This window comes from Geotrypetes seraphini, chromosome 6 (assembly GCF_902459505.1).
Source record: "Geotrypetes seraphini chromosome 6, aGeoSer1.1, whole genome shotgun sequence".
Lineage (NCBI taxonomy): Eukaryota > Metazoa > Chordata > Amphibia > Gymnophiona > Dermophiidae > Geotrypetes > Geotrypetes seraphini.
Genome location: NC_047089.1, coordinates 125,652,831 through 125,680,120, shown reverse-complemented (window position 1 = coordinate 125,680,120; position 27,290 = coordinate 125,652,831). Strand labels below are relative to the sequence as shown.

At 45.3% G+C, this 27,290-nt stretch overlaps 1 protein-coding gene across 3 annotated transcripts in view; it reads right to left on the bottom strand.

Annotated features, from left to right (window-relative positions):
- The window catches only part of TMTC4 (transmembrane O-mannosyltransferase targeting cadherins 4), a 275,681-nt gene that overhangs the window by 212,851 nt on the left and 35,540 nt on the right, over nucleotides 1–27,290 (bottom strand). For 2 of the 3 annotated variants that reach the window (XM_033948831.1, XM_033948832.1), the window contains exon 2: nucleotides 26,010–26,225. The exons of the other annotated variant lie outside the window; for it this stretch is intronic. In XM_033948831.1, coding sequence (XP_033804722.1) covers nucleotides 26,010–26,171 — 162 coding nt within the window. In that variant the 5' untranslated portion in view covers nucleotides 26,172–26,225. The remainder of the gene's footprint in view (nucleotides 1–26,009; nucleotides 26,226–27,290) is intronic. 3 annotated transcript variants of the gene reach the window in all.

Sequence of the window (27,290 nt, the reverse complement as noted above, 5' to 3'; positions counted from 1 at the left end):
ATACTTGGAATGGGCAGACTTGGTGGGCTATAGCCCTTTTCTGCTGCTTTTTTCTATGTTTCTAGATTAATTTGTCCCCATATGGATTTCCAAAATATTAATATAAATGGACAAAAATACAACAGATGATCCAGAGTCCCTATGTCAATATGACAATGCCAGCATCTATTAGACTTAGAACTATCTATTTTATGTAATCTAACTAGGATCCAGAAAATTCTATGTAACAAAAATAACCATTTGTGGGTCAATCAATAAGGGAGTAACATGGTCGAATATTCTCTTATTGGATATGATTTTAATAGAAGAATTCTGAATAATCTGCAGGCGTCCGATTTCTTTATTTGTTATTCCTTTAAACAAGGCATTACAGTAATCGATACATGAGATTACTAAAGAGTGAATAAGAGTGTTAAGAGAAGGGTGATCTAATAGTTTGGCAAATGACCGAATCATCCGCAAATGGTGGAAGCATTTCTTAACAACTGATCCAATCCCATTCATGGTATGTTAATTTTCCATCAAAAATTACTCCCATGAATTTAATAGTTTACACTGTTTGATTTGGGGTAGAATCTAGTTCGATAGGAGAGGACAAGTTAGCCAATCCTTGAATGGAAATATAATGGATATAAGAACATAAGAAGTGCCTCTGCTGGGTGAGAACAGAGGTCCATCGTGCCCAGCAATCCGCTCGCACAGCGGCCCAACAGGTCCAGGACCTGTGTAGAAGTCCTCTATCCCCTTTTCCTCCAGAAAATTGTCCAATCCCTTCTTGAACCCTAATACCATACTCTGTCCTATCACGCCCTCTGGAAACACATTCCAGGTGTCCACCACACGTTGGGTGATGAAAAATTTCCTAGCATTGGTTTTGAATCTGTCCCCTTTCAAATTTTCTGAATGCTCTCTCGTTACTTATAGTTTTTGAAAGTTTGAAGAATCTGTCCCTCTCTTCTTTCTCTATGCCCTTCATGATCTTGTAAGTCTCTATCATATCCCCTCTAATTCTCCTCTTCTCCAGGGAAAAGAGCCCCAGTTTCTCCAATCTCTGTGTATGAAAGGTTTTCCATACCTTTTATCAAATGTGTCACTCTCCTCTGAACCCTCTCAAGTATCACCATATCCTTCTTAAGGTACGGCGACCAATATTGGACGCAGTACTCCAGATGTGGACGCACCATCGCCCGATACAACGGCAGGATAACTTCTTTCATTCTGGTTGTAATACCCTTCCTGATTATACCTAGCATTCTCTTCGCTTTCTTAGCGGCCGCTGCGCACTGTGCCGACGGCTTCATTGTGTTATCCACTATTACCCCCAAGACCCTTTCTTGGGTACTCTCACTCAATAACATCCCTTCCATCGTATAGCTATACCTCGGGTTTTTGCTTCCTACATGCAATACTTTACATTTCTCTACATTGAACTTCATCTGCCATTTCATCGCCCACTCCCCTAGCTCGTTCAGGTCCCTTTCTAATTCTTCGCAGTCCTCTTTAGTCTGAGCACCACTAAATAATTTGGTGTCGTCTGCAAATTTTATTATTTCGCACTTCGTCCCTGTTTCTATATCATTTATGAATATATTGAATATCAGCGATCTGAGCACCGACCCCTGCGGAACACCACTCGTGACCCTCCTCCAGTCAGAGTAGTGGCCCTTCACTCCTACCCTCTGCTTCCTATCCGCCAACCAATTTCGGATCCATCTGTATACGTCTCCTTCCACCCCATGGTTCTTCAGTTTCCGAAGTAGGCGTTCATTGGGTACCTTGTCAAAGGCTTTTTGGAAATCTAAATATACGATGTCTATGGGGTCCCCTTTGTCCATCCGTTTGTTAATTCCTTCAAAGAAGTGCAGTAAGTTCGTTAGGCACGATCTCCCCTTGCAGAAGCCATGTTGGCTTGTGATTAGAAGTTTATTTCTTTCGAAATGCTCATCGATGGCTGTCTTTTATCAGCGCTTCCGTCATTTTCCCCGGAACCGAGGTCAGACTCACCGGTCTGTAATTCCCCAGGTCACCTCTTGATCCCTTTTAAAAGATGGGCATAACATTGGCTATCTTCCAATCCTCCGGGATCACTCCTGTTTTCAGGGATTGCAAACTTGCTGTAGTAGCTTCGCTATTTCCTCCTTTAGTTCTTTCAGTACCCTAGGGTGGATTCTGTCCAGGCCCGGGAATTTGTCAGTTTTTAATTTTTCTAACTGTCTTCAAGGCTTACTTCCATGGATGTTAATTTATCTGTTTGGTCTCCTTTGAAGATTTGCTCAGGTTCCGGTATGTTGGATGTGTCCTCTTTTGTAAATACAGACGAAAGAACATGTTTAGTCTTTCTGCCACTTCTTTCTCCTCCTTCACCACTCCCTTCCTGTCTCCGTCATCCAGCGGTCCCACCTCCTCCCTAGCCAGCTGCTTCCCTTTAACATATTTGAAGAACGGATTGAAATTTCGTGCTTCCTTGGCTAGCCTTTCTTCATATTCTCTTTTGGCTTTTCTAACCATACGGTTCCTGTACTCTTTCCAGTTCTCCTCAGTTTTGCCTTTTTTCCATTTCCTGAATGAATTCTTCTTATCACCTAATGCTTTCTTCACTTCTTTGGTTATCCACGCTGGGTCTTTTGTTTGATTCTTTTTGCACCCTTTTCTGAATCTTGGGATATGCTGATTTTGCGCCTCAATCACCATGTCCTTGAATAAAGACCAGGCTTGCTCTACAGACTGCCATTTCTTTGTGGTGTTCCTAAGTTTCTTCCTTACCATTACTCTCATGGCTTTGTAGTTTCCTTTCTTGAAGTTAAAAGTTTTCACTATGGTTCTTTTTCCATTCGGTATTCCTACTTCAACTTTGAACTTGATCATATTGTGATCGCTGTTTCCCAACGGTCCCACTACTTCCACTTCCTTCGCAGGTCCTCTTAGACCATTTAGGATTAGGTCCAGAGTAGCATTCCCTCTCGTCGGTTCTCTAACAAGTTGATGCATGAAGCAATCCTGTATAGCCTTCATGAATCCGGACTCTCTGGCGCATTTTGAGCTTCCAAGACTCCAATCTATCCTGGGATAGTTGAAGTCTCCCATAATAATCGTGTTACCGTTTTTGCATTCTCGCTTCATCTCGGCTTCCATTTCTTCATCGATAGCTTCGGTTTGCCCAGGTGGACGATAGTACAGGCCCATCTTTATCTCGGACCCTTTCCTTCCCGGTATTTTAACCCATAGTGATTCCAATTTGTTGGTCGTCGCTACTGTGTCCACTCTGGTCGAGTGTATGCTTTCTTTTATGTATAGGGCTATTCCTCCTGAAGATCCAGCTTGCCAGCTTGCCAGAGTTCGGGGCAGGCAGATGAAGTCGGGCAGAGGAGGGAGAGAGGAGAAAATCCACCGAACAAGGCATGAGGGAGCAGAGAGAAGACAGAGGGTGAGGGGCTGAGGTGAGAGGTAGCTCTGCCCACTCCCTGACATCACCCGAAGCAGACTCGAAGCTTCCCCTTAAAAGGGGAGAAGCCAACAGCGTGTGGCAAAGGCACTCGCCTTAGCGAAAGCGCCTTTGCGAAGGGCCAAGTCACTACACCCAAGGACACCAGGAAAGGACAGCAATCAGGCAAAGAGAGAGAGAGAGAGAGAGGACACCAGCAGCAGGCAGAAAGAGAGAGAGAGAGAGGACACCAGCAGCAGGCAGAGAGAGAGGACACCAGCAGCAGCAGCAGCAGCAGCAGACAGAGAGGACACCAGCAGCAGGCAGAGAAAGAGAGAGGACACCAGCAGCAGGCAAAGAGAGAGAGAGAGGACACCAGCAGCAGGCAGATGTTACTAGACAGGCTCTGCGACTGCCAGCATCCCAGTTAAGTCAGAAGGTAAAGTAAAGGGGAAACCCAGGAAGGGAGTTTACAAGATCCGTCCTGGCCCTGATGATGATAATTTCCCCAGCAACTACCAGGGGGAGCCTGAGCTGGCTGAGAAGGTACTAGGTAGTGAGTATCGGGATCACCACCGGAGGAGCCCAAGAGCTACCTTGCTCCCTGCTGACTCAGCTAGGTCAGGGCGTGTCCCTAGGATAGAAAAGCCAGCAGTGGGGAACAAACAGGCAGGCAAGCTCCCTGAGCCAAACAGGAGCGACCAAGCCACACCATTGGAGGTACAGGAAGCTGGAGATGCCCTGAATGAATCTTTGTGACATAGAGCTTCCGATGGAGATACAAGAATTCTTGCCTGAACAATTGGAGCCTTCTGTTGAAGCCATGGAGGTTGGTTTATCCACCAGCCATAAGCAGTAAACCACAAACAGTGAGTTTTGTTTTGTAAATGTTTTGTTTTGGGACTGTTTTGTTTGAGCTTTGCTGTTTTGGTTTTTACTTTGTGAAGCTGGAAGTGTCTCTAGGGGGAGGTTTGCTGTCACCCAGAGAGGGAATTTTGAAAGCCTTTGAAAAAGCTTTTTTAGCAAACCTAAGACACTCTCCTAATCCTAGCAGAACTACAAATTGCTGCTAGAGGCTTTATTTTGAGAAACTGTTTACTGTTTGAAAGTAACACATATGACTGGAATTTGATTTTGCACCTGTTTTGGAATACAGGCTGTGCTGGCTCTAAGGGAAGCCTTAGCTCAAACATTACTGACTGAGTTTAAAGAAGAGAAAAAAGTTGGAACATTTTCTGCTTTGCTTATTTGCCTTCTTTTGAGTTTTTGCTTTGTGCATTATTGGTGACATTCTGACATATTTTTATTTACCAAGTAAAAGTGAAGCATTTTCCATTTATCCATTCTTTGTGTTTATTTTTGGATTATTGTTAAGTTCCACTGGTGTGTCAATCTATTCCTGCAGGGTGACTCTAGGCCGGGTCACATGCTGCTGTACTTATTAGGTTTAGCCACTAGAGGTGCTGTTGTGTTCCGGTCCGGAACAGCGGCTTGGCTACACAGAGAGAGAGAGGACACCATCAGCAGGCAGAGAGAGAGAGAGGACACTAGCAGCAGGCAGAGAGAGAGAGAGAGAGAGAGAGAGAGAGGGGGGGGGGGGGCACCAGCAGCAGGCAGAGAGAGAGAGAGAGAGGACACCAGCAGCAGGCAGAGAAAGAGAGAGAGAGAGGACACCAGCAGCAGGCAGAGAGAGAAGACACCAACAGCAGGCAGAGAGAGAGAGGACACCAGCAGCAGGCAGAGAGAGAGAGAAGATACCAACAGCAGGCAGAGAGAGAGAGAGAAGACACCAGCAGCAGGCAGAGAGAGAGAGGACACCAGCAGCAGGCAGAGAGAGAGAGAGAGGACACCAGCAGCAGGCAGAGAGAGAGAGAGAGAGAGGACACCAGCAGCAGGCAGAGAGAGAGAGAGAGGACACCAACAGCAGGCAGAGAGAAAAAGAGAGAGGACACCAGCAGCAGGCAGAGAGAAAAAGAGAGAGGACACCAGCAGCAGGCAGAGAGAGAGAGAGGACACCAGCAGCAGGCAGAGAGAGAGAGAGAGAGAGAACAATGGAAGCAGAGGGAAACCAGAAGATGAGCGTTCCAGTGTTCTGCACAGACTGTCATATGTATGACTACCTCCCCTCGGGGAGAGAGTCATGTGTATGCGGTCGGTGCCAGGAGCTGGAAAGCTTGAAGAAAGAAGTAAAACGACTAGAGGACAAGATACAGGAGCTAGAAGGACTTCACATTACAGAGGACCCAAACAGGACAGTTATAGACTTCACGAATGAGATACACATTGAGGAGGAGGTCAGGGAACTCGAGAAATTCATTGAGGAAGCCTACAGGAGGAGAGTGGAAGAAAATGAACTTCAGATGAACAATGAAGTTACACCAACTCCAACATGGAAGGGAGAACAAGAAGCAGATGACCTCATAGAAGACACCCACAGAGGAACATCGCACGAGGGGGAGAAAATGGCTAGTCGATGCCCAGGAGAGGAAGCAGCGAAGCACACCGAGGACATTGACCTGAGACCGAAGCGAAACCTAAAGAAGGGAAAGTTAGCGATCCTAGTGGGAGACTCGATCCTGAGGCATGTGGACAGCCACATAGCATGAGGGAGAGAAGATCGACTGGTGACCTGCCTCCCAGAAGCGAGAACCAAGGATATCGTGGACAAAATTGGAAAGATCCTGGAAGTAGCGGAGACAGAAGAGACCACAGTAATGATCCATATCGGGACGAACGATGTCAGCAGGAGAGATTACAGAAGAAGCACACCTATAGAACAGTTCAAGATTCTGGGAAGGAAGCTGAAGAAGAGGACCCGGAAGATAGCGTTCTCAGAGATCCTACCAGTACCAAGGGCAGATGTGAAAAGGCAGGAGGAACTACAATCAATAAATGCGTGGATGAGGAGATGGTATGAGGAAGAAGGGTTCCACTTCGTGAGGAACTGGACAACGTTCTGGGGCAAGAGCAAGCTCTACAGGAGAGATGGACTATATCTGAGCACGGCGGGAACAAGATTTCTAGCAAACAACGTCAAGAGAGGAATAGAACAGGCTTTAAACTAAGAAGAAGGGGAAGCCGACAGTCAACCGAGTGTCGACGATTCGGAAGAAAGTATCCCGTGAAGATACCGAGGGGAAAAAAGGCTGGGAAGAAACAATGGACAAATTACAGGAGTTGATTAACCCAGGAGAGGAGGTTAGAAGGATTGTAACAAAAGAGAAGAAACTAAAGACTGAAGCACTGGGAAAGGAAATGAAGACAAGAAAATACCAGGATCTAAATTGCATATATACTAATGCAAGGAGCCTAAGAAACAAAATGGAGGAATTAGAAGCCATGGCCAATGCAGAGGACATAGACATCATTGGAGTCTCTGAAACGTGGTGGAATGAAGAAAACAAATGGGATATAGCACTGCAGGGGTACAAGCTCTATCACCAGGACAGGTCAGGACAGAAAGGAGGTGGAATATCCCTATGCATAAAAGAAAGCATACAATTGACAAAAATGGACACAGCAGAGATGACCAACAAGCTGGAATCGCTATGGGTTAAAATACCGGGAAGGAAAGGGCCTGAAATAAAGATGGGCCTATACTATCGTCCACCCGAGCAAACCGGAGATATCGATGAAGAAATGGAAGCCGAGATGAAGTGAGAATGCAAAAGCGGTAACATGGTTATTATGGGAGACTTCGACTATCCTGGGATAGACTGGAGTCTTGGAAGCTCAAAATGCGCTAGGGAGACAGAATTCTTGGAGGCTATACAAGATTGTTTCATGGAGCAGCTTGTTAGAGAACCAATGAGAAGAAATGCCACTCTGGATCTAATCCTAAATGGATTAAGGGGACCTGCAAAGGAAGTAGAGGTAGTGGGACCGTTGGGAAACAGCGATCATAACATGATCAAGTTCAAGGTTGAGGTAGGAATACCGAAAGGAAAGAGAACCATAGCGACAACTTTCAACTTCAGGAAAGGAAACTATGAAGCAAGGAGAGAAATGGTAAGGAAGAAACTTAGGAACACGTCCAAAAAATGGCAAACGGTAGAACATGCCTGGTCTTTTCTCAAGAACACGGTGAGCGAGGCGCAAAATCTGTATATCCCCAGATTCAGAAAGGGGTGGAAAAAGAGTTGAACAAAAGACCTGGCGTGGATAACTAAAATAGTGAAGGAAGCGATAGGGAATAAGAAAAATTCATTTAGGAAATGGAAAAAGGACAAAACTGAGGGGAACTGGAAAGAGCACAGGAAGTATCAAAAAGAATGTCACCAAGTGGTTCGAAAAGCCAAAAGAGAGTATGAAGAGAGGCTAGCCAGGTAAGACCGAAATTTCAAACCGTTCTTTACATATGCTAAAGGGAAGCAACCAGCTAGGGAGGAGGTGGGACCGCTGGACGGCAGAGACAGGAAGGGAGTGGTGAAGGAGGAGAAAGAAGTGGCAGAAAGACTTAACATGTTCTTTTCGTCTGTATTTACAAACGAAGACACATCCAACATACCGGAATCTGAGCAATTCTTCAATGGAAATCAAGCAGAAAGATTAACATCCATAGAAGTGAGCCTTGAAGATGTATGCAGGCAGATAGAAAAAGTAAAAACAAATCTCCGGGTCCGGACAGAATCCATCCAAGGGTTCTTAAGGAATTAAAGGAGGAGATAGCGGAACTACTGCAGCAAATTTGCAATCTATCCCTGAAATAGGCATGATCCTGGAGGACTGGAAGATAGCCAACGTTACATCCATCTTTAAAAAGGGATCAAGAGGTGAAATGGGAAACTACAGACCGCTGAGTCTGACCTCGGTTCCGGAGAAAATGGCGGAAGCACTGATAAAAGAAAACATCGATGAACATTTTGAAAGAAATTAACTTCTGATAACCAGCCAACATGATTTCTGCAAGGGGACATTGTACCTAACGAACTTATTGCACCTCTTCGAAGGAATTAACAAACGGATGGACAAAGGAGACTCCATAGACATCATATATTTAGATTTCAAAAAAGCCTTTGACAAGGTGCCCCATGAACGCCTACACCGGAAACTGAAGAACCATGGGGTGGAAGGAGACGTACATAGATGGATCAGAAACTGGTTGGCGGGTAGGAAACAGAGGGTAGGAGTGAAGGGCCACTACTCGGACTGGAGGAGAGTCACGAGTGGGGTCCAGCAGGGCTTGGTGCTCAGGCTGCTGCTATTTAATATATTCATAAATGATCTAGAAACAGGGACGAAGTGTGAGATAATAAAATTTGCGGACGACACCAAACTATTTAGTGGAGCTCGGACTAAAGAGGACTGCGAAGAATTGCAAAGGAACTTGGATAAACTAGGGGAATGGGCGACGAGATGGCAGATGAAGTTCAACGTTGAGAAATGTAAAGTATTACATGTGGGAAACAGAAACCCGAGGTACAACTATATGATGGGAGGGATGTTATTAAATGAGAGTACCCAAGAAAGGGACTTGGGGGTAATGGTGGACATGACAATGAAGCTGACGAAATAGTGTGCAGCGGCCGCTAAGAAGGCAAACAGATGCTAGGCATAATCAAGAAGGGTATTACAACCAGAACAAAAGAAGTAATCCTGCCATTGTATCGGGCGATGGTGCGTCCGCATCTGGAGTGCTGCGTCCAATATTGGTCGCCGTACCTTAAGAAGGACATGGCGTTACTCGAGAAGGTTCAGAGGAGAGCGACGCGTCTGATAAAGGGGATGGAAAACCTTTCATACACTGAGATTGGAGAAACTGGGTCTCTTTTCCCTGGAGAAGAGGAGACTTAGAGGGGATATGATAGAGACTTACAAGATCATGAAGGGCATAGAGAGAGTAGAGAGGGACAGATTCTTCAAACTTTCGAATAATAAAAGAACAAGAGGGCATTCAGAAAAGTTGAAAGGGGACAGATTCAAAATAAATGCTAGGAAGTTCTTCTTTACCCAACGTGTGGTGGACATCTGGAATGCGCTTCCAGAGAGCGTAATAGGCAGAGTACAGTACTGGAGTTCAAGAAAGGATTGGACAATTTCCTGTTGGAAAAGAGGATAGAGGGGTATAGATAAGAGGATTACTGCACAGGTCCTGGACCTGTTGAGCCGCCGTGTGAGTGGACTGCTGGGCACGATGGACCTCAGGTCTGACCCAGCAGAGGCATTGCTTATGTTCTTATGTTATGTTCTCCTCCTTTCTGGCCAGACCTGTCCTGGCGATAGAGTTTGTACCACAGTAGTGCTGTATCCCATTTGTTTTCTTCATTCCACCATGTTTCGGAGACCCCAATGATGTCTATGTTCTCAGTTTTGGCCATGACTTCTAATTCCCCCATTTTGTTCCTTAGGTTCCTTGCATTAGTTTATATGCAATTTAGGTCCTGGTGTTTTTTTGTCTTCATTTCCTTTCACTGTGCTTCAAACTTTATTTTCTTCTCTTGTGCTGCAATCCTTTTATCCTCCTCTTCTGGGTTAGTCAACTCCTGTGCTTTGCCCGTTGTTTCTTCCCATTTTTCCCCCTTAGTATCTTCGCAGGATACCTTCTTCTGAATCGTTGACACTTGGTCGACTGTCGGCTTTCCCCTTCTTCTTAGTTTAAAGCCTGCTCTATTCCTCTCCTGACGTTGTTTGCTAGAAGTCTAGTTCCCGTTGCGCTCAGGTGCAGTCCATCTCTCCTGAAGAGCTTGCTCTTGCCCCAAAATGTTGTCCAGTTCCTCACGAAGTGGAACCCCTCTTCTTCACACCATCTCCTCATCCAAGCATTTATTGACATTTATTGATTGTAGCTCTTTCTGCCTTTTCACATCTGCCCTCGGTACTGGTAGGATCTCTGAGAACGCTATCTTCTGGGTCCTCATCTTCAACTTCCTTCCCAGAATCTTGAACTGTTCTATCAGTGCACTTCTTCTGTAGTCTCTCCTGCTGACATCATTTGTACCGATGTGGATCACTACTGCAGTCTCTTCTGTCTCTGACCCTTCCAGGATCTCTCCAATTTTGTCCACGATGCCCTTTGTTCTCGCTCCTGGGAGACAGATCACTAGTCGATCCTCTCTCCCACCTATGTGGCTGTCTACATTCCTTAGGATTGAGTCTTCCACTAGGATCATAGACTTTCCCTTCTTCAATTTTCGCTTCAATTGCAGGTCTGTGTCCTCGGTATGCTTTACTGCTTCCTCTAGGCACTGGCAAGACATTGCTTCCCCTTCCTGCGGAGTTCTTCAATGGGCTTCTTCTTCCTTGGAGTCCGACTCTCTTGCTCTCTATTCTTTGCGGATGTATTTTCGTCCTTCCTACGATGTTCTTTTTCTTCCACCCTCCTGTAGGCCTCTTCTATGAACTCCTCGAGCTCCCTGACTTGTTCCTCGATGTGTCTCTCTGGGTCTTCAGCTGTCCTGAGCGGATCTTCGATGTAAAGTCCCTCCAATTTCTGAATCCTGTACTTCAGTCGACTAACTTCCTTCTTCAAGCTTTTCAGCTCCTGAAACCGACTGCATACATACGACTGCCTCCCGAAGGGGAGGTAATCGTACATATGGCAGTCCGTGCAGTACACTGGGAAGCTCATCCCTGGATTCCCTCTGCTTTCATTGCTGTCCGCCTATTTGGAGTACTCTCTATTAATGTACTGGTGCCTTTTGCTTGTGAGTGTGTGCTCTCTTCTGTACCTGCTTCTTCCTTGTGTGTGTGTTTTCCTTCTGTGCCTGCCTCCCCCTTACCTTCTGTGCCTGCCGCTTCCTTGCATTACTGCCTTTTGCTTGTGTGTGCTGTCTTTGCTATACCTTACCTTACCTGTGTGTGTGTTCCTTCTGTGCCTGCCTCCCCCTTACCTTCTGTGCCTGTGTGTGCTCCTTTTGTGCCTGCCTCCCCCTTACCTTCTGTGCCTGCTGCTTCCTTGCCTTGCTGGCATTTGCTTGTGTGTGCTGTCTTTGCTATACCTTACCTTCCTTGTGTGTGTGTGTTCCTTCTGTGCCTGCCACTTCCTTACCTTGCTGGCTCTCCCTGGTGTCCTTGGTTGTGGTGACTTGGCCCTTCTTGAGGCCCTTCGCAAAGGCGTTCTCGCTAAGGCGAGCACCTTTGCTGCTCGCCTTCGCTGCGCGCCTTTGGCTCCTTCCCTTTTAAGGGAGAGTTCAGCGCTGCCTCTGCTGACGCGGTGGGGATGGGCGGAGCTTACTCTTGCCGCTGCCCCAAGCTTTCTCTTCCCCTCTGTCTCCTTCGGATCCTTCTTCCTTCACCTTGCTACTCCTCTCCTCTCCTGCTGCTCGGCACCACGTGTGCCACTTGGCTCCTTCTTCACCTTGCTACTCCTCTCCTGTGCCGCATGTGCCGCTTGGCTCCTCCCCTTTTAAGGGGGAGTTCGGTGCTGCCTCTGACGATGCAATGGGGGTGGGTGGAGCTTACTCTCACAGCTGCCCCAAGCTTTCTCTTCCCCTCTGCCTCCTTTGGATCCTTCTTCCTTCACCTTGCTACTCCTCTCTTCTCCTCTGGCTGATTTTTGTTAATTTTTGGTTGATGGTGGATATATCTATTGGGTTGTTCAAATCGATCGGATGAATTAACTGTATATTGTCCACATAGGCAAACACAGTAAATCCTATGGACTGGCCAAGAGTTATCAATGAAGCCCAAAAAATGTTAAATTGTAACAGAGGCAAAACTTACCTAATTTCATAAAATAAAACATATAAAACATTTACCCCCTCTTTTACTAAGGTGTGTTAAGCGATTAGCGCGCGCTAATTGAATTAGCATGTGCTAAATGCTAATGCGTCCATACACTAACATGCACGCGTTAGCGATTAGCACGCACTAATCGGTTAGCGCACCTTAGTAAAAGAGGGCCTTAATGAATGTGTGACATAAAAATTGTAAACCAATTGAAAATCATAAAATAGTCTCTTATTGATGATAATAGTCTCAATTGTCTATAATAAAGAATGGACCTGAAGTTTGAATGTTGGTAAGGTATGCTATCTTTTCAAGTCAATCACAAAACAATTTTATAAAACATAGAAAGAGGCTCCTATTGAAAATTGGGAAAAAAGAGAAAAAAAGAAAAGGAGGGAGAGTGGAAAAAAGAGGAGAAACAAGAGACAGTGCTTCATATGTTTTTATGGAGTCAAAATACATTCCAGCACTAATTTATTGTTCCTTTTTACCCCCTTTTTTTCTCCTTCTCCTTTTTTCCACTTTTAAAGGACTGAGATGGAAACTCCTTACTCTGAATATTAAAGGCCTCAACAATCCCATGAAGAGAAAAAAACCCTGTCATGTGTAACATTGAGAGCAAGCAAATATGCTTCTCCTTCAAGAGACTCATCTTGTGGCCAAATATGTAGAGAAACAAACTGGTAAGCATCATCTTGCATGAACTTATGCACCTATGATTTGTCACAGAACTGGGATTGTAATGCTGATAATTCAGGCAATGCCCATCACTCTGTTCTCACAAAAATTTGTCCCTGATGGCCACAGGGCATTGTTCTCTTTTTAAATACTTAGACTATGTGATGTCTAACCATAAAGTGTCTGGGAAAAAAAAATGGACCCTTTACATAGTTTCAAAATTCTATGCAATTCTTTAAACACTTAGGGCTCCTTTTATAAAGGTGTGCTAGCATTTTTAACACATGCACCAGATAAGCACGTGCTAGCCGAAAATCTACCGCCTGCTCAAAAGGAGGCGGTAGAGGCTAGCACGCTAAGGCCCTAGTGCGGCTTTGTAAAAGGACCCCTTAGTATGACATTTGAAAATACATGAGCATAATCGGAGGGTTTTGTGAGTTCAAAGTGTCCTCCTTCAGCCTTGACACGTTCATGAAGATATTGTTGAGCTTCTGGCTCCGTGAATCCTGGGGTTTCATTAATTAGGAGTTCTAACTGCTTTGCAAACTTGATGCACTATAGCTCCACCCTGTGGAAAAACAAAGTACTCAGAAAATGTCTCAAATTCTACTACATTAGGATGTTTGGGGATTATTTGGAAAAATGTGTAACCCGTTTTTTCCAGAATTTTTGTATATATGCTCAAACTGTGAGCTCTGCCTCCTTTGTCTGATCTCTGATTAAATGTGTTTTAAAGGATGGGAACTAATCATAGTGACTTTAACTTAATCCAGGACCCTGTTTTGAACTGTAAATCCAAGGTTCAACCATGAGATCATGGTTACAAATCCTTACAGGATTTGATCCAGTTTTGAGGGGTCAAAGACCCATGGAGACTTTACAGTCCAAATCTGCATTTTACTCACTGTTCCACAATACTTACTTCCAAACTTGGCTAGGCTACTTCATTGATGGCGCCAGGTTGACATACGGCGCCTTTCGGAAAAAAATAAAGACCACCTTATTCAATAAATTCATTTCCTAGCCAGACTTACCCCCCCCCCCCTTTTTCAAAGCTTCTGTTGATCATATTGAATCCACTCTTCCTCATCAACGGCATCCTGTACTCACTGACCGTTCAATGTCTTCTTCACAATTTGTATCCAGCTATTCGCTGGCTTTTCAACCATTTCAATGTAACATGTCAAAATTATATTGTAACCTGTGTATATCTTTCCTCTTGCCAAATTGCACCATGTAACCACTGACCGCCCACTGACCTCTTCTTCATCTGTACGCTGTAATTCGCTGTCTGTGCAGCTAATCTTTACTGTGAACCGCCTAGAATTCGCAAGATTATGGCGGTATAGAAAAAATAAAGTTATTATTATTACTAGTCTTTAAGCCCGTTACATTAACGGGTGCTAGAATATGTGTGTGTCTGTCTTTCTTTCTTTCTTTTTCTCTCCCTTGCCACTTTCTTTCTCTCTCTTTCCTCAGCTGTCCACTACCACCCCTTGCCTGCTCCCCCTGTCCAGCAGGAGCCCTTCTCCCTTCGTTTTAAGTCTCCCCCTGTCCAGCAGTACCCCTTCCCTGTTCCCCCTGTGCAGCAGGAGCCCTTCTGCCTTCTTTTTAAGTCTCCCCCTGTCCAGCAGCACTCCTTTCCTTTTACCTCTCCCCCGTCTAGCAGCACCTCTTCCCTGCTTCCCCTATCCAGCAGTAGGCCTCCCTTCCTGTTATCTCCTCCCCCCCCCATCTAACAGCACCTCTTCCATGCTCCCCCTGTCCAGCAGTAGGCCTCCCTTCCTGTTACCTTACCCTTGTCCAGCACAACCTCTTTCCTGCTCCCCCTCCCAGCACCCCTTACCTGCTCCCCCTGTCCAGTCCAGCGATCTCTAGCCTTATAGCCCGTTACATTAACGGGTGCTAGAATATGTGTGTGTGAGTGTGTGGTTTTATTTCTTTTTCTCTCTCCTTAGCCGCTTTCTGTATTTCTGTCTTTATTTTTTTTTTCCTTGGCTGTCCACCACCACCCTTTCTCTCTTCCTTTTTCCTCCCCTGTGTCCTCCACCACCCCATCACTGCTCACCTTATCCAGCAGCAGCCCTTTAATTGATCTTTTTATTTCATTCTTATTTCTGTTTCCGGGTTCAACTCTTAGTGTCCATTCTTTTTTCTCCAACCACGCTTTCTGCGATTACATTCTTTTCTCCTTCTAAAAATGCATTTCCTATTGCCTGTCTCCATTCTTTTAATATTCACACCAGACCGTCTTCCTTCCACTATCCTATTCAATTTTTCCCCCTCCTTCTAGTTTTTCCATTGCTGTCTCCTATTTCCATTTCTGCCTTTTCCTTCGGCCTCACCATCTAATTTCTCATCCCTTCCTCATTTCTCCTTATCTGACCCTTTATCCTGGTCTTTCCTTTCCCCTACTTCATTGCTTTTTCCTTTTTCTCCATCTTATTTCTCTCCCCCTTTCCTTACCTCATCATCATTATTACCCCCAAGCCAATTCTCTTCCTCCCTTCCCAGATCGGATCCCCAATGAAGCGTAAGAGTGCTTCGTTACATGTCTGCCTTTTACAGCTGCCCAGGCCACAATTTCACTTTAACCCTAACCCTAATCCTTCTGGAGGGGGCGGGACAGGCTGGTGAGGAGCTTCGGGGGCTGCTACTGTTAGCCCCGGCAGAGACGGAGCGGCCAAGCTGAGCCGGCGGCAGAGCCCTCGTGTGTGTGTTTCCCCCCCTTCCCTCCTCGGTGCCAGCGCCGCTCTCCCTCTCAGCGGGCCGGGCCAGGCCGGACCGCGGCTTCTTTGCTCCAGAGCTTGGCAGTGGGGCGGAGCGCCCCCCTTCCGACCTGCCGGGAGCATTTGAATTTGGGTGCTCCGGGGTGGGGGGGGGAGCGACGACGGCAAACTCTGCCAGACATCACGGGGGCTTTCCCTCTTGCTAAATCGCTATAGGCTCTGCCGGTCTCGATCCTGCCCCTCAAAATCAGGAAGTAACTTCAGAGATGGGCAGGATCGAGACCGGCAGAGGCTTTAGCAATTTGGCAAAAGGGAAGAACCCATGGCATCTGGCTTTGATATTGGCAGCCGGTTTAACAGGGACAGGACCGAAGGCAAGACTGGTGAGGAGCAGAGGCCGGAGTCGGGCAAAGGAGGAGACTTACGTTTGAAGGACAGCAGGACTCCGCATTCACTCCCTCTGTGACGGTTCGTCTTCTGCCAGTGACCTAGTAAGCGCGCATGCGCACTCGTGCGGCCACATCCTGACAGAAAAGGGATCAGGGAACACGGTTGTCGCGAGTGCGCATGCGCGGGCTAGCATTTTATTATTTAAGATTATTATTATTTTTTGGTTTCCATGATCATGGTAAACATGATCATGGTAAACCTAGAGAAGCTAACTGCTAGTGAAAGGCATGCTAAACTAATTCAATCTACAGACGTGACCAAACCTGTACGACAGCCTAGAGCTAGGAATAAGAAAGAGGTACAATGTGAAAAGACAAAAGGGATTATGTATCAGCATCTAGGTACCTATTTATCTTTGCCTAGGCCCTGGTTTAGCAAAATGAAACTATTCCCAGCAGGAACTATTAAACTGGGCAACAGTGTTGCATGTAGTGCTCCTAAAAAGGCTACACCAGTGGTCTCAAACTCGCGGCCCGCCAGGTGCTATTTTGAGGCCCTCAGTATGTTTATCATGTTTATCATAATCACAAAAGTAAAATAAAACAGTTTCTTGATCATATGTCTCTTTAGTTATAAAATAAAATATTATTATTAAAACTTAGCCAAAAGGAAAGATTTATAAACTATAGAGTTTTACCTCATGCAAAATTGTCATTTCTTTAATAAGACATTAACTTTTTTTTCTGAGGCCCTCCAAGTACCTACAAATCCAAAATGTGGCCCTGCAAATGGTTTGAGTTTGAGACCACTGGGCTACACCAAGCTATAGGCAGGGTAACAGTTTAGATGCATACACACCTCTCTCTAGGAGGCAGATAATTAAGGAACAGCCAACACCTGTTGCTAACCTTCCTGAGCCCAGCAAAAAAAGGCAGAGCAGTAGAGGTCAGGATAGGGTTGCCAGATTTTCCTTTTGGAAAATCTGGATCCCCCTAGCCCCACCCCCAGGCCCGCCTAGTTACGCCCATACCCGCCCCCACTGCCTGCTCTTGTCAAGCAGGGGAGAAGCCCACACATGCGTGGACGCTATGTGATGATGTCATCGTGTGACAACCGTGCATGCGCGGACTTCCTCCCTGCCCGACACAGCTTTTCAAAACCTGGACAAAGTGCCAGGTTTTGAAAAGCCATCCGGACATGTCCAGGGAAATCCAGACATCTGGTAACCCTAGGTCAGGAGAGCAGCAGCAGGGGCAACAGTAATAGCCAGTGGCATACCAAGGGGGGGAGCGGTCCGCCCCGCCCCGGGTGCATGGCTTGGGAGGTACACAACTGGCCAGGTCCAGGTCCTCCTGCCCTTCCTTTCCCCCGGTCCGCGCTCGGGGCTCGCGCCTGCCTGGTCCTGTGCTGCCGCCCAAATGGTACTGTTGGTTCTCGCGAGAGTTGACGGCACAATTCGAGTGGTGGCGCGGACCAGGCAGACGTCAATTCTGACGTCGGAGAGGACGTTCTGGGCCAGCCAGGCAGTGATTGCTGGCCCGGAACGTCCTCTCCGACGTCAGAATTGACGTTGGAAAGAAGACATATTGTTGGCGGCGATTAGCAGCAGCAACGGGGAGGTAAGATTGCAGCGGCGCGGACCGGGGGAAAGGAAGGAGAGGCGCACTTTTTTTTTTTCCGCGGCAGGGAAAGAAGGATGTAGGCAGGCAAGCTGGCTGGCTTTAGTGCGACAGGGAGGCAGGCAGGCAGGCTGGCTGGCTTTGGGTGTGGACAAAATCTGGAAAGCAGTGGGGGGACATAAGAAGGAGACACTGGGGCACTAAGGACACGGGAAGGAGGCACTGGGGGCACCATGGACACAGGAAGGAGGCACTGGGGGCACCATGGACACAGGACAGAGGCAATGGGGGCACTAAGGACATGAGAAGTAGGCACTGGGAGCACTAAGGACATAGGACGGGGGCACTAAGGACACGGGAAGGAGGCACTGGGGGCACTAAGGACATGGGAAGGAAGGAGGGAGGGAATAGAAAGGGACAATTGTTCGGCCTGAGTGAAGAAAGAAAGAAATGAAAGAAAGGATACACAGTCAATTAATAGATGTCCCCTTTTGATGAAAAAAATAAATACTCACGTTACCTCTGACTTACTTTCTTTGCAGCAGAGTCGGCAGCCGCGCTGAGGTGCAACAAGGTCCCGTGATATCTTGTCTGCCGGCTCTGCTCTGGAAGAAGTAGGTTACATCAGAGGGGGTGGACCCGGCAGACGCAGTCATTGCGGGACTTTGCCACAACTCCCTGCGTCTGCCGGGTCCACCCCCTTCGACGTAACTTACTTCTTCCGGAGCAAAGCCAGCAGACGAGTCATCGCAGGACCTTCCAGCATGCGGCTGCTGAGTCCGCTCCAGAGCAAGTACGTCGGAGTGGGGTGGACTGGCAGCCGGCAGCTACAGTCATCGTGGGACCTTGCTGCATGACGGGAGAGAAAGGAGCAGGAAGAGTGGTGGAGGGAAAGAAAGGGGCAGGATGGTATGGAAGGGTGGTGCTGATGGAATTGACGTACAGAGAAAGGGGAGAGACATAAGGGGGAAGGATATTGGAGGAAAAGGGGACAGATGCTAATTGAAGAGGGGTGGATGGAGAGAGAAAGGGCAGACATTGGATGTTAGTGGGGAGCCTATGCTGGATGGAAGTGCAGATGGGAGAGATAAGGGAGCAAATGCAGGAAGGAAATGGGAGGAGAGAAAGAGGGGAGCAGACGCTGGATGGAAGTGCAGGATGGAAGGAGGGGATAAAAAAAGGAGGGCACATGATGGGGAGAAAAGGATTGAGTTAGGGAAACACTGGAGGGGTGAGGGAAAGAGGTGGCAAGCTTTAGGCAGGCAGTAAAAAAGGACATTGATGAGAGGGTAGTAAGAACGTAATCTAGACAGATGCAGAAAATAAACTGAAAAGGAAAATGAGTGAAAAAAGGGAAAGGGATTGCAGAGGAGAGGGAAGGAGAGGAGAGAGATGCCAGACCAATGGGGGTGAAAGGAGAGATGGAAGGGGGAGGCATACAGTTTCTGGAAGGGGCATAGAAGGAGAGAATATGCCATATAGGGGAAGAGAGACGGCAGACAGTGGATGGAAGGAAGAGAGTTACAAAGGTAGAAAAAAAATTTCTATTTATTTATTGCTTTAGGAGACATGTGTCACTGTTTCTGTGGTGTTGCATTGTATGCAGAGTCCAGCATCTTACTGGTTCAATTTAACCTTTGTCTATGTATTTCTATTTTATCCCCCGTTTTACAAAACTGTGAAGCGTTTTTTAGCGCCAGCCGTGGTGGTAGTGGCTCTGATGCTCAGAATTCTGTGAGCGTCAGAGCTGTTACCACCGTGGCTAAAATCCACACTACAGTTTTGTAAAAGAGGGAGGAGTTAGTGTGTGATTACATATTCCATACTAGGCGAAGGTGTTTTCTGTGTGTTCGAAAGACATGGTTTTCTGTTAGGATTGACGGTATAGGATTGATCTGTACTAGTCTGGCTTGTTTAGTTTTACAATGGGTGTATTGATGTTGTACTGCTCACTGCAGAATGTAAGATGCTGCCTTTTCCTAGGTGTGGCTTGTTACTAAAAATCATGTTTTTTGTACAGATGGGGTGGGTGTCAAAAAATGATGGGCCCCGGGTGTCACATATGCTAGGTACGCCACTGGTAATAGCAGCTCTGAATAGATGCAAGAAGTGAAACCTGAGATTCAGCCACACTTAGAGAAATACAGCTCACTAAAGGAAGCAGGTCCAGAATGTGTATTTGAAAGCCCAGAGGTAGAAATGCAGGAAGATTGCCTAGCAGATTATTCTGATAACAGAGAAGTGTTAAACCAAGAAGAGCTCATGGAACGCTGTGAGGATGATTCTAATTTTGCTTTAACTGAAAGCCAATGGAAACTGATTATGAATGAAAATGAAAATGAAACGGTGCTGAGGCAATTAGAGTTGCTCAAGAGAGGTTGTTTTTTTCTTTACCTGTGTTATTGAAACAGTGAACTTAAGTTTATGCCTGAAGAGAATTAAAAAGTTGCCACAAGAGAACATATGTAAAGCACCTGCTGCATTTTAATAAGAGAATACAGGCATTGCTTAAAGCCTTATGACAGGGTAAAGAAAAGAAAAGCAGAGTGGGGTGGGGGGGTTGCCATTGTGAAGAAAACTGGAATAAGGACAAGTTTGTTATATGAGAGTAAGATTGCAGATGAACTGTGAATGATAAGAACCTGAAAGGGTTCTACTGGGGAGGGACCATAATAGCGGTCATTGTGGGAGGATGGTCCCTAATGCCTTGGCCTTTCTAAAAAAATTCAAAGAAGCATTTCAGATTGTATACTGCAATAAAACTGGAAAGAGAACTTTAAAAGTAAGCAAATGCTGTGAAGAAATGTTCGCCTTGCTTGGGGAGGGAGCATATGGCTCAGTCCAAGAAGGACAAGCAGAAAAGTCCGTCTTAATGTGGGCATGAACTGTGCTTTTGATTATTGATTTTGCTGAAGCTGCATTTGGATTTACTTTTGTACCTTTTGGAAAGGAACTGGTTATGAAGTAGCTGTTGAACCCAGAAGGTGAAAATACTGTGCTGAAAGTTACAAAGGAAAAATTATGTTCTTACCTGTTAATTTTCTTTCCTTTAGATGCAGCAGATGAATCCAGAGACCAATGGGATAGCCCACATCTACCAGCAGGCGGAGATAGAGAAACTGAATAACAGGTGGTCCTATTGGCTGGCACTCCTCCTGTAGCTCCAGTATAGCTCCTTGCCCCAGCATCCATAACCATCAATAGGCATAGCATGTAAAAAACTTCTTTCCCACAACAAAAATCAAAAGGCAATAATACAGAATACAACCATTAACAACAACAAACTACGCAAGTAGCACAAGAAAAAACCGACAGACAATATCCAGAAAGGGTGGGGCTCTGGATTCATCTGCTGCGTCTAAAGGAAAGAAAATTAACAGGTAAGAACATAATTTTTCCTTCCTTAGCAACAGCAGCAGATGAATCCAGAGACCAATGGGATGTAGCAAAGCAATCCTCAATCTGGGTGGGAAGCAAACACCGGCTCCGCAACAACCGAAGCACGAAACGCATCCGCCGAACGCGCCCCCCTCGTCCAACTGTTAATGCTAAGAGAAAGCACACATGGAAGACCAAGCAGTCGTAAGACAAAACTCCTCCAAGGAAAAAACCTCTGGACCGAGCCCAAGAACGAGCCATCGATCTGGCGGAATGGACATGAAGCACTTTCGCCAACCGCTTCCCTGCCATCAAGCAAGCGGAAAGAATGTCATCCAGGGCCCAAAGAATGAAGGAGGCCAGGGACGTTTGAGACGTCCCATGAAGAATACAAAAAAGTGATATAAACTAAAAGTTGCTAGTTACCTAGCTCGTGGAGAACGCTACGCACACTCAAAAAATGCAGTGAATAAAAGCACATCTCCCCATTTCTCCTCACAGGAAGAAGGAAGGAAAAGTGAGAGTGCCATAAAAGAAAGAATTATGCAATAACACAATCTATATATTCCACAAGGGTCCTCAATCACCAATATAGCTCAAATGGTAGCAAAACTCCACCACCATTGGAATACCCTTATGTATTCAATATTTAGTCAAAGTTTCAGGGATCCTCAGCGGCACCACTTGGAGCTCAATAACATTTCATTGCGCCAAGCTTTATGTGTCTACTCGTCACCTGGGGGCCGCCGCGGGAGCGGACTGCCGGGCACGATGGACCCCTGGTCTGACCCGGCAGAGGCAACGCTTATGTTCTTATGTTTTTATGTTCCCGTTATTATATTATCAAATACTATTTTTTACTCTTGCATCTTATCAAACATTTTTTTGAAGTTTATATATTTTATAATCAGTATTTAAAAGCTGTTACTTAGCTTTTTCGTGTGGTCTCTGGCAAGGGGAATGTCATACCGACATGTTTCGCTATTGATAGCTTTATCAAGGAATACCCCCCTAATATTAAACCGCCAGCGCATACGACCACTTATGATCTCTTAGGATCGTAAATCTTTTTGAATTCAGTTTTGGAAGCTATGAGACTTTTTTCATATCCTTTTTTCCAAAGTACCATGTTAACCACCAACTCCATGTGACTCCAGTCAGCATTTATGTGTTAGGCCAGTGGAGATCAGCCCCTTGGGCCTGGCCATGTCTGGTCAAAATACATAGTGCAGTTGTATGGGCACTAGATTGGCAACCTACATTTTCCATTCTTTGACACTGTCGATTTAATGTGGGACCATTGCAGGAAGAAGTGAATATTGTAGGAACTTCCAATTATTTGTAATTATATCATAGACAATTCTACCTAAGAAAGCTCTATTCTCACTTGGTGGGATATTTTTCAAAGCTGAAATCCTGGAGACACATTTTAACATTCAGAAAAGACAGAGAAAACAGAATTATGCCAACTAGACTCAGATATTAAAGCTTTGGAATTGGAGCATAGTAGGAGGGGGAACTGTTCTATCACATTACATCTGTAAGAACTACACAATAAATACAATCAGCTATATAATACCCAGGCAATGTCCTTCCTTTTTGTGCAAGTTGTTTCTTAAAAGGAAGGGGCTAACAGAGCAGATACTTGCTGGTACAATATCTACAGAACAGAAAGGAGACAGCATATTTCTTCTCTTCACACAGTTTGAAAATTACTATTCAGCTTTATATACTGCTAAAGGTGTCATCTTCAGATCAGCTGGATGACCTCCTGTGTCTTGACCGATTTTCAGCAGGAGGTCTGGGTAGGGCCAATAACCACAGACAAAAATCAAGACCTCTGTTCATGATCTGGCACGTACATAATCTGCCTGAGCTCCTCCCCAATCTAGTGGTTTTATATAGCACTCTTAGGACCTGGTCTGAATTAGAGGACTCTGGCAGAAACACGAGTGGTCATAATAGAGTAGCATGACAACGATCCTTGTAGTTCAGAACTATACACCTATATCACTACTCAACATGAATTGTAAAATTTACATGAAGATTTTGATGACTCAAATGGTCAGGCTCTTAAGTGATCTTTTCAGTCTTGGCTGACAATAGATTTTTTTGTTGTATTTTACAATTTGCTTCCACTTATCACTCTGCTGAAGTAGCTTTCTCTTGATACCAAGTAGGTGATCAACAGTGTTGAATGAACGCATACGTTTACAGTTTTAGAATTCAGTGACTCTGGATTTTATATATTAAACCTTTAGCCTGTCTGCTTGTTATTGGATTTTGTCTTTGCATCAAGGAAAACGTGGTCTATGAGAAGATTTTCAACTTCTTCAGTTCCAATCTGATGAAGATGAGGAAGAGGACCAATGAGTATGTCTCTTATGCTTCGTAGGAAGAAATTGACGCAATGAGGAGCGATGATATCTTGAAGTCGAATGCTCTGAAGAAGAGTGTCAATGCTTTGAAGTAGAGGATCGATGCTTCGATGAGGAGTGTCGATGAGACGAGCAAAAACATTGGTGTGAAGTCTGGACATCAATGTCTGGAAGGTGAATATCGGTGTCTCACAGGAGATCCTTGAGGAGTTCGATGCTCCAATGGATAGCTGACAGCAGTACCTTGAAGCCTTGCTAACGATATGCTCATGCTGGACCGTTACCGAGGGAGTCGATGCTAGCACTGGCATGCAGTGCAGTTTAAATATATTACCGAGCTCCCTCTGGAAGAACTCATTGAGTTTCTCCCTAAAAGAAGGCACCGGTACTGATGGCAGGTTGTCTCAGAGTGGATGACCTCGGTGAGGATGTACACCGTGAAGAGGAGACAACCTGCGAAGCTGGAGAGTGGTGGTGTCGTTGTTTAGTCTGCATTAAGGAACTCAATGCTGTAGAGACCTGTGACGCTTGCCTGGAAGCAGGTGGCTTCTTAGCTGGTTTCCTCGATGTCGGAATCTCTTGTAATGCTGATCTCGAAGTCGATGCTGGAGTTTTCGATGTCGACGCACTAGCTCAGATAGGACATCAGCTAAAAAGGTCACTCGTGATTGTGGGCGAGAGACATGAGGAAATTCAGGCACCTGCTGCAATCAGCGCAGCATAGTCCTAGCCATCTAACCAACATAAATAGCAGTGTCAGTAGAAAAGCAGTTTAAAATTACCGTTCAACTTTCCTTTTGTGAAAACTTCTTGAGAGCAGAGCTGCCCTGCACGGGAACAGCCTTTTTTGTAATGGCCATGACTACGGAAATCCACCATGAGGTATGTCCAGTAGCTATCCACCTCTTTATAACCTTGGATCCTCTGGGAGCCGCGTATGGGAACTCCCACTGTTAGCATCAAGCAAAAAAGGGTTTATGAAGCAGAAAATGTTTCAGGGATTCCACTAGACCCTCCAAAATGAGGTCACACTCAAGAGGGGTAAATGCCTAAGCTTTGGAGAGACCAATGGTATCCAACACAGAATCAATGAAGCAAGAAAATGCCTCTCACAAAAAAAAAAAAAAAAAGGTAAATGATGGAAGAATGTTCTTTCTTCTCTTTGAAAGAAAGCAGCTTAGGCTCAAAATCTGAACCATGAGGCAAAAGTAAGTCCAAGAGATCTCCCTTATCTCCAAAAGTGGAGTCCGTCCCCACAAAAAACTCTGTGAGGATCTGGTCACCATAAAATCATTTGACTCCTATGGAAGGCCCCCAAAACAGAATCCTCTGTGGTAAAACTAAACAGAAGGGCCCCAGTCTCTGTGGCTAAAGCCTCTTTAACCAGACAAACAAGATGCTGGAGCCAAACGGAATTCAAGAACTACATTAGGGCACTGCCCCCACCTCAAGAATGGATCCATGGGTGACAGATATCAGTCTTATGCCCACCAAGCACTTAATAATAGTTGTGAAGGCTCCTGCTGCTGACATGCTGCACTCAAGGATACCATTCCTGCCAAAAACAGCAGGACTGAGGGAACCAGCAGTTATATTGAGCTGCTGGCCCCCACAGGTCATGCTGAAGCAGTTGGCTGGTATTCCAGCTATGTAGCCAGCACACCATGACCTGACAGTCCACATGGGTTGACTGCAGTCTGAGATTCCAGAATTCCCACCATAACCCTATTTGCTCCTCTAAGGTTGCAAAGGCAGATTTTTTCTTTTTTTACAGCTTAACTCCCTATACAAGGGAAAAGCTAAATCAGGTAAACCTAGTCAATTTGTTTGCCTGGAGCTGAAGGGGAACTCAGAGGAAGGACCCAAGAACATGCAAGAGCAAAAGGGGTGAGGGAGGATGGGGACCTGCAGGGCCGCAAGGGGCCAAGCTATAAGGCCTCATCCAGTGGTCATCCACAGGAGATGATTGGGGGCAGCAGAGACGAGCTCTGCTTTTGACTAGGTCTGATTGATAGATCTAGAAACCTGGAAACTTGCTGTTTGCCTCCCAGCTTGGTTGAGTCAAAGGCCTGCACTGCTGAGAGCTAGGCCAAAGTCCAGGAGCACCACCCTGAACAACCTATTCTCTGCTGGAGATAGAGAAATACTAGAACTTTCCTATTAGCACCAGCAGGTTATACCAGTGATATAATAATAATGATAATTTTATTTTTTATATACCACCTAACCAAAAATGGTTCTAGGCGGTTTACAACAAATAATAACTAGTCATACAGTGAAGAGTAAAATTTAAAAGGAAAATACAATTCTAAACAATGTACAATCAATAGGAACTGATCCTACAGTGGAGAATATGATTTAAAAGGAAAGTACAATTTAAAAGAATGGTTCTAAACGGTTTACAACAAATAAGATCAATTTCTCTACCTCCCTCTGCTGGCAGGAAGGGATAACACCCTATTTGTTAAGGATGGTACAGCCCAGACACTAAGGAAAAAGCATACTCTTTGTGTGTGTGTATATATATATATATGTATATGTATGTGTGTGTGTACATATATATATATATATATATATATATATATATATACGCACATAGGCTATACAGATAGACATGTGAACTCATGCACCAACATACACATACACACAGAGGTTGGAAAGAATTCCATAAAACGTGCTCTCCATGCTTTCTCCACTTATTTAAAAAAAATTTAAATACATCCTACATTCTAAAATGAAATATACAAACCTTATTATTAAGAATGGCTTCTGAATCATCAAAGACAAAGTCTCCATCAAAGCTGTTTACAAAACATACAAAAGCTAGGAATCCTACAATACTTTTAGTCCAGAACGAAGAAAGATGAAGAATCGGAACGTCGTGGTCCAGGTTAATTTCAGACTGTGCCATTTTACGATATGTTCATGCCATGCATGGAGCTCCAGCATTACGTTAGGTACAAATCTGCAAGAAGCATAAGAGTACAGATTTCTATATGTGTTTTCACATTTGACAAAGAGCCTGATATAATATAGTGTGAAACTTTCATAATATAGGTTTCATGTGGTAAAATGTCCTGAAACTTCCAAAAATGCTATAGTTAACATTTTTGCACATTTTATCAAGTAAAGTAAAGTTACTCAACTGTAGCAGGTGTTTTCCAAGGACAGCAGGAGACATTCTCAGATGGGCAATGTCATCCAACAGAGCCCAGCGCAGAACATCACAGTTTCTTCATAGAAGATTTGGAATAGCATACAGTGCATGTGTATTTCTCCCACCCACTGTGGCCATGTGAGACCAGGCAGTCTATTAAAAGAGCTAATAGAATACAACTCCCAGGGAATGTGGGCAGGTGTGCATGTGAATATGTGTCCTGCTGTCTGCAGAGAAAGTGAAATTACTCACCTGTATCCGACAGCAGGCAGGTATTATCACATGTGGGTGATGTCATCCAAGGAGCCCAGTACAGACAGTGCAAAAGTGTACTGTCACTTTAAAAATCTTGAGACTGCCCTTACCACACAAGCCGTGAGTGCTTTCCTGCGCAACGCCGACTCATGGGGACCGTCAGTTCAGAAAAAAACCAAAGAAGTCAACTAAATGAGGTGGGCAGAGTGTGAGAATATCTGCCTGCTGTCCTTGGATAGCACCTACTGCAGGTAAGTAACTTTGCTTTATCTGAGGACAACCAGACAGCATATTCTCACATGTGGGACTCCATAGCTGCTAGGGTCATGGCTCTGAGAAGAGTGTTATCAATAACTACCGTGAGGCAAAACTAGAAGGGTTGGAGAGAAGTTGGTATCTAAGTGGCAAATAAATTTTATAGAACTGTTTGGCTGAACTGGTTATCCCATCTGGAATGTTTCTCCAAACAACAGCGAGATGTGAATGTATAAATTGAGGATCAGGTGGCTGCTTTACAGATGTAAGAACATAAGAACATAAGAAGTTGCCTCCGCTGAAGCAGACCAGAAGTCCATCTCGCCCAGCGGTCCGCTCCCGCGGCGGCCCATCAGGCCCATT